The following is a 7,400-nucleotide window of genomic DNA, read 5'->3' on the forward strand; positions in this document are numbered from 1 at the left end:
TCAGGTATTAAACCTGAGATTCTTGCAGCATCTACCCATTGACTTAATACATGTGCATCTTTTCATGGAATTCCTTTTTCATTCATATTGTTATGTCACTTCTCACTTAAACTCATTGTTAAGTACGGCTTCTTCTGGGAAGCCTTCCCAGATTCCAGGAGGCTTAACAATTCCACCTCTGTGGGACCACAATATAGCATGAGTGAACATGTTTATAATGATTCTTATTAAATTTGTCTTTAACTGCATGAATTCATCCTTATGTATCAAATCATTTAGATCAGAGAATCCTACATTATTCAACTTGGTAAATCAGATATCTACAGCAGGTAGATGGATGCAAATAGATGCTTCTTACATATATTTTAGACAATGAATGGATAAAGATCAAGATTATAATACTTCTAAGGATGCTTCCATTGCTTTGTAGGTAAACTTCCTTAATATCTGGAATAAGCATCAATAAAAGAATAGATGGAACACAGGAGCAATACAACTTACTTTGTCCTCTTGGGCCTTACACAGAATCCAAAGGAGCAGAGAGTACTTCTTGTTATGTTCTTGCTCATCCTAACCATGGTGGGAAATCTGCTCATTGTTATGACCATAACCTTCAGTAAGACCCTGGGCTCACCAATGTACTTCTTTCTTGCTAGCTTATCATTTGTGGATGCCATTTATTCATCAGTTTTCTCTCCCAAGTTGATTTCTGATTTGTTCTTTGGGGAAAATACCATATCCTTCAAGCTTTGCATGACTCAGCTCTTTACAGAACACTTTTTTGGTGGATCAGAGGCCTTTCTTCTGTTGGCAATGGCTTATGACCGCTATGTGGCCATCTGTAAGCCTTTGCATTATTTAATTATTATGAGGCCATCGGTGTGTGTTGTGCTGCTGGTAGTGTCCTGGGTTGGAGGCTTTCTGCACTCTGTAATTCAACTAAGCACCATTTACGGGCTCCCATTCTGTGGCCCCAATGTCTTTAATCATTTCCTATGTGACATGTACCCCTTATTGCAACTCGTCTGTATTGACACCTATGCCATTGGCCTCTTGGTGATGGCCAATGGGGGACTCATCTGCACAACTGTGTTTCTGCTCTTACTCGTGTCTTATGTGGTCATCTTGTACTCGCTGAAGAACCTGAGTCAGGAAGGGAGGCGGAAAGCTCTCTCCACCTGTGGCTCCCACATCACTGTGGTTGTCTTCTTCTTTGTTCCCTGTATTTTCATGTATGCAAGACCAGCTAAGACTTTCCCCATTGATAAACCTTTGAATGTGTTTTACACAGTCATAACCCCCATGCTGAACCCCATCATCTACACTCGGAGAAACTCAGAGATGACAAACGCTATGAAGAAACTCTGGGGAGGAAAAATCACATCAGGTAGGAAATGAGTGAGTTGCTGACTATGGGGAGAGTCATTTCAGTATAAATCTGTATCCTTAGAGCATATAAGATTTCTAAAAACTAACACTAAATTCCCTTTTCTTCAAAAGCATTTCTGGTAAGTATAATTAAAGAACAAAACATGTGTTTGTGCCATGAATTGAGTTCCCTGCTGTAATGTAAACTCTGTAATGTTTTGTTTATCTCTGGACCACTGTAATGCACATATAGTAAGGAGTCCATAAATAAGATGCAATAAATTAATGAATGAAATTTTTGAGACACTGCAATGGTTTAATTTCTCTATTAATTTTATTCCTTGCTTTGTCACTCCTTGTCTTACATTTAGATTTTTTATTCTTTTAATTATAGTAGTTAAGTATAAAAATGCTATATAAACTCTCATTTTATTTGAAAGCAGTTATGTCACATGTGCAAATTTTATAGAATAATTTTCCTTCTAAAATAAAAATGGAAAATGTGATAGATGATGATATTAAAAGTAAACCAACACAGTATGGTAAAACTGTAGAATAAATCTACCTATCCCAGAGTCTCTCAGTGCAACTCTCACATGCATGCACCTTGCTGAGCTTCTAAGATTCTTCAAGAAATCTTATCCTTTGTGCCAGTGAAGGCGAACTGGGAGGACATTATGCTAAATGGTATAGGCCAGACTTAGAAAGACAAATACCGCACCCTGTCATGTATATGTGAAATCAAAAAGAGACTCCAAGCAGAGAGCAGAATGGGAGCTGTCATGGGCAGGAGGGAGAAGAACTGAGATGCTTGTTAAAGAGTACAAAATGCTATTATGTAGGATAAATGATTTCTGGTGTCTAATGTGTAGTGTGGTAACTATCATAAATAACCCCGCATTGCCCTTGGCACTTGACATGAAGGTAGATTTTTAGTGTTCTCACCACAAAAAATTCATGAAAAAGTTTGCACCATGAGTGTCAATGATGTGTTAATTAGCTTTATTTTGGTGGCTATTTCACAATGTATTCATATATCAAAATATCATGTTATACACCATAAGTATGTATGATTCCTATTTGTCAACTTATCCTATGTGTGTGTGTGTGTGTGTGTGTGTGTGTGTGTGTCAGTAGATTTGTTTTAAGCAAGCAGAACACAGATTTATTGAAAAGGAAAGAGAGTATAACACTCCCTAAAGTACAAAGGAGGGTGCTGAGATACATTTGGGAAAAAAAAAAAAACACCAATACTATTACTGCTAAAAATATGATTACCCATCAATGCAATTTACCATTTTTTTGTAGTTATTTTTACCTATAAAGTCTATTCCAGAAAGATCCCCACTTTACTTAGGTTGTCTGTTTCTCTTTGCAGTTATGTCATAAACTTTATGAAGAGTGTGCTCATTCTGGAGGTTGGTTTTCCAGTTTAGGAATGGCTTCTTTTTCTTTGTCTCTATACTAAATGACATTAGTATATTTATTAGTATACTTTCAATGATTTTGGCACTTCTTGCTGTCAATATTCTAACACTGTTAATTTCTTCTTCTTGTTGAGTTGGTTTGGCTGCTATATCCAGTATAATATGAAATAATGGTGATGACAAGTAAAATTATCTTAATTTATATTTTATTGTTTTTGTTAAAATAGAGAGGTGCATGGTATCTCAAAGTACCATCTTAGCAGTTATATATGTGGTTACCCAATTTTATCTTTATATGTATTAATATAATCAATTTTATCATAAAATTTCAGTGTAGTAAATTATCTGTTAACTATGCTAGTGTAGTGTTATATGACTTTCTTGTATAAATGGATTCTTGTGATTTTTAAAAATAATTTCTGTATTGATTTTATTAGTAAAAATAATAGAGATTTATATCTGTGAAACTTTTTTTTTGCATTTTATATACTAAACTGTAGCCAATCACCTTTTTCAAAGTTTTTTTAGTTGTAGATGGACACAATACCTTTATTTTATTATTTATTTTTATGTGGTGCTGAGGATCAAACCCAATGGCTTACACATGCTAGGCAAGTGCTCTATCACTGAGCTACCACTCCAGCCCCCAATCACCTTTTAATAAGTTCATCTCCAATTTTTTTTATTTCTTTCATACTTTATGTTAGCACATTTGATTAGTTGACATGATACATATTTTACTCTTAAATTTTTATTGGTCTATTTTCTGTTTAGAACTTAAGTGTACTGATAGATCCTTAGCACATATGATGGTTCTGGACACAATAAATAATTGTTGATTAAATGCCTTATAGAACGAATTAGTTTTACTCTTCAAAATGTTTCATTTTCTGACACAATTTAAAAAGCATTGGATAATATTTCTTGGAAGGTTTGTAAGTAAAATGAAGTACATAGTCTCAAGCAGTTGTTCCAATTGTGGTAAAAATCTGTGTTCACAAAAAGAATTACAAGAGAAAGTTCATAGCAGATTTTTCATCATAGATAAATCCTGGAAACAACCCAAATGTTTCCCCAAAGTACATGGATAAACAATTTGTCTAATATTCACATAGTGGAATATTACTCAGCAATAAAAATAAATGAAATCTTCTCAAATTAAAAAAATATCAAGTACAGATTTATTAAATGAGTATCATTTTTTTCAGGACTTGTGGATTACTGTAGGATGTTTTGTTTTGTTTTGTTTTGGTAAAGGGGATTGAATTTAGGGGAACTCAACCACTAAACCACAGCCCTAGTCCTATTTTGTTTTTTATTTAGAGACAGGGTCTCACTGACCCTGGTTGCTTAGTGCCTCGCTTTTGCTGAGAGGCTGTCTTTGAACTCAATCCTCCTGCCTCAGCCTCCCACGCCTGGTTACTGTGGTGTTTGAAAGGGATTTCTATATTGGTTTTTCTTAGTAAAAATAGTAGAGATTTATATATGTGCAACCTTTTTGGTGGAACTTAGGAACCCTTTACAAGGTCATGATCTTGAGAGAGCATCCATGCCAGAAACCAAATTTGAGACCTGTGACCTGTGCTCACCTGTGGTAGATACAGTCAGTGGGTGCATATGACAAGACCTTCAGACCTGTTTGCATAAATGGAACAAACAGTATCTTGCAAGTCTTTTACTTTTTGCTGTATTTTGAGTTCAACACACACACACAAACACACACACACAAACACACACACATATGTATTTGTGTAAAAATTTTTTAAGTTTGGCTGAAATTCCTGGATACCATTTGCCCGCGTTTCCCAGGTATTCACATTTTTCTACACTTGCCTTTTCTTTTTAGTTTCCTCCCTTTGTGAATTTGTGTATATGAATATATGCATATTATTGTAGAGATATGCAAATGTAATTTTCACCTACCCATTTTCTCTCTCATATATGTGTATGAACTTATTGCTATTATATTCTGAAAGGTTCAGAATAAGTTGTAAACGTGATTTCCTTTCAGTCTTAAAACTTCTAAGCATTTCCAAAAAGCCAAAAATTTTATTAATGAAAGCAGCACTATGATCAAAGTTAAAAAAAAAAAAAAAACTGAAAAACTACTGTCATATAATCTAATTTTCTTACTGTTATATCACCAATTACTCCAATAATGCCTTCTTTGTAGGAAGAGAGATTCCAAGGTCACACATTGCATTTTCCTGTCCTACACTCAGCATGGCTTCATTTCATATGAAAGTATTCCTGCATCTTTCTTCCTATTTTCTAAAATCTGTTATTTTGTTGAAGATATTATCGATTCCTATTTGTGTTTGTTCACTGTTTCTTTATGTTTAGATTCAGTTTATGCCTTTGGCTGGAATAGCTTGCAAGGGACCCAGAATCCTTAGATACCTTACCAGGAATCACTTGCAGCTGAGAGATCCATTACTTGTAATGTTATGTTTGGTTTTTTGGTTGTGGTGGTGTCCCCTGTAATGGTGTCCTCATTGTAACACTCAGAGTTACTGCTTATAATACCTTGGGGGACAACTCATATCTAAAAAATAAAATTTGTATTTCTCTTAATATTGTGCAGTAAGAAAGGAATTTCGCTTGAGGAATGAGAGGTGAAAAAAGAAGTTTTAAGTTCTTTGCCAGTGGCCATAGAATAGTTGTAGAAGAAAAATCTCAAACATAGGATTCTTTTTGGACTCACCAGCATATTTTCCACAGCACTTCAAAATCTGGAGATTTAGGTTATTTCTACTCTTTATTCTTTCATTTCCCTTTTCTCTATGTCAGGGAAAGGAACTAACATTAGCAGCTCTTCTATCAGTAGTCAGCTACTATTGTTTTCATGTGCACTCTCCTTTACTGGGGTATAACCTAGGGAATGAAATAACCATGCTTGGACAAGGAAACGGAGCATCTGAAATGTATGTTTTACCAGGATGCCTTGTAAGTCAAACAAAGAAATAATTTTGCCCATGGTGTAGTTTCCATCTTTCAGGCTAGGAGGAGGCTTAATCATGGATGTAGATGAAGTCAACATTATGACAACAGTAATAATTCAAAATAAAGGGGTCCTGGAGCTGATGTGTTGAGAGAGAGGTAATGGAGCAATGGAGCGACCAGCCTCAACTAGGAGACTCAGTCAGAGTGAGCACAGATGCTATTAAATACGCAGGCAGAGAAGGAATTCATTGGCTCAGGAGCCGGGCATCATCAGAATTTCTTCATCTTGAAGGAGGGGGAAAAAATCTCCATTTTCTACCTCTAACAAACTGCTATTCCGACCTAGAGCATTATAGTTTATGTTTGTTTTTCCACTTCATTATGATGTCATATATGAATTATATTTTTAAAATTAAGATACAAAATCAAATGTAATAGACTCCTGTGCTACTTTTCTTGATCAAAAAAAATAAGAAGATAATAGATAGTATTCTTCCATTCCTTTCTTTTTAAAAACAGCACCTGCCTTTGCAAACATAAGTATCTGCACACATGCACACATAGAGACAAGGTAATATTGGTGTTTAGTAGTTTCTGTTTCCATAAAAGCTGACATACTAGATACCTTAATATTCAACTCACCTTTTCACTCAATATTAAGTTCTTCAGACAAATCTTTATTGGTAGATGGAGATTCAGCTTCTCTCTTTTAACTGGTGTACATTCATCCATCATATCTGCCATATTTTATTGAAGTCTTCTCTACTTGATTGATTCTATGTATTATTACAAAGGATTCCATTATGAATATTTTGTTTCCATGGGTACATTCATGAGTTTCTCTAAATGAACAACTGAAAGCGAACCAAATGGTTTGTTTTTTAGCTTAAATAAATGCCACAAAGTAGCTTTCCATGGTGACTATTTCACCAGCAGTGTGAGAGAGTCTGCCCCTTCTCATTTAGCAACATTGATAATGTCAGGTGTTTAGTCTTTGCCACGCTAATATGTAATGATGGAATTTCCTGGTTATGATAATTTGCCATTTTCCTGATTTCTACCGAGCTAGTCATCTTTTAAAATGTTAATATCAACTGTAAATTTCTTCTTCATACATTTCCCTGTTAATCTATTGATTATTTAAATTTTCTTCTTACTTGTAGAAGTGAGTTTTGCATTCTGCTTTTTAGGCAGTTATAAAGATTACAAATATATCCTCCCAAGAAGTGACTGCTCTTTTAACTTTCTATGATGTCTTATTATTCAAAAGCAGTTTGTTTATTAAATAGCCTCAATTATTGATCCATTTATATATCATTCACAAAGCATTTTATAAGCTACATCATAAATATATTCTCAAATATTGTCTTCTGACAATTTTTAAAAGGAATTTTTGAGTTTAGGGTTTTTATTCTGGAATTTATTTTCAAAGTTCTGTAAAGTAAGAACCTAATTTTATTTTAAGTCCCTCAAAGAACTCCACATTTGCTTACATGACTGAGTCCAAATTCCCACTTCAGTGTATTTCTATATGAAGGGAATTCAAGGTCTAACTTGTACCTAGATATCATCAATTACCCTTCCTAAAGGTGACAAAGTAAAAGAAGACAATAACTATCTTGCCTAAAAGTTCTGCAACTGTTTCTTTTTGGAGGGGGGGGA

At 34.6% G+C, this 7,400-nt stretch overlaps 1 protein-coding gene across 1 annotated transcript; it reads left to right on the top strand.

The window, feature by feature from the left end:
- Positions 1 to 474: 474 nt before the first annotated feature.
- LOC124960361 (olfactory receptor 4A47-like) lies at positions 475 to 1,398 on the top strand. Its single transcript, XM_047519093.1, has one exon. The coding sequence runs from the start codon at positions 475 to 477 to the stop codon at positions 1,396 to 1,398; it is 924 nt and encodes a 307-aa protein (XP_047375049.1).
- Positions 1,399 to 7,400: the final 6,002 nt, after the last annotated feature.

The sequence above is a fragment of the Sciurus carolinensis genome, chromosome 11, assembly GCF_902686445.1.
Source record: "Sciurus carolinensis chromosome 11, mSciCar1.2, whole genome shotgun sequence".
NCBI lineage: Eukaryota > Metazoa > Chordata > Mammalia > Rodentia > Sciuridae > Sciurus > Sciurus carolinensis.

What these genes read in the sequence shown, in the direction of transcription:
- LOC124960361 (XM_047519093.1), top strand. Translation starts at nt 475, where the DNA reads ATGGAACACAGGAGCAATACAACTTACTTTGTCCTCTTGGGCCTTACA.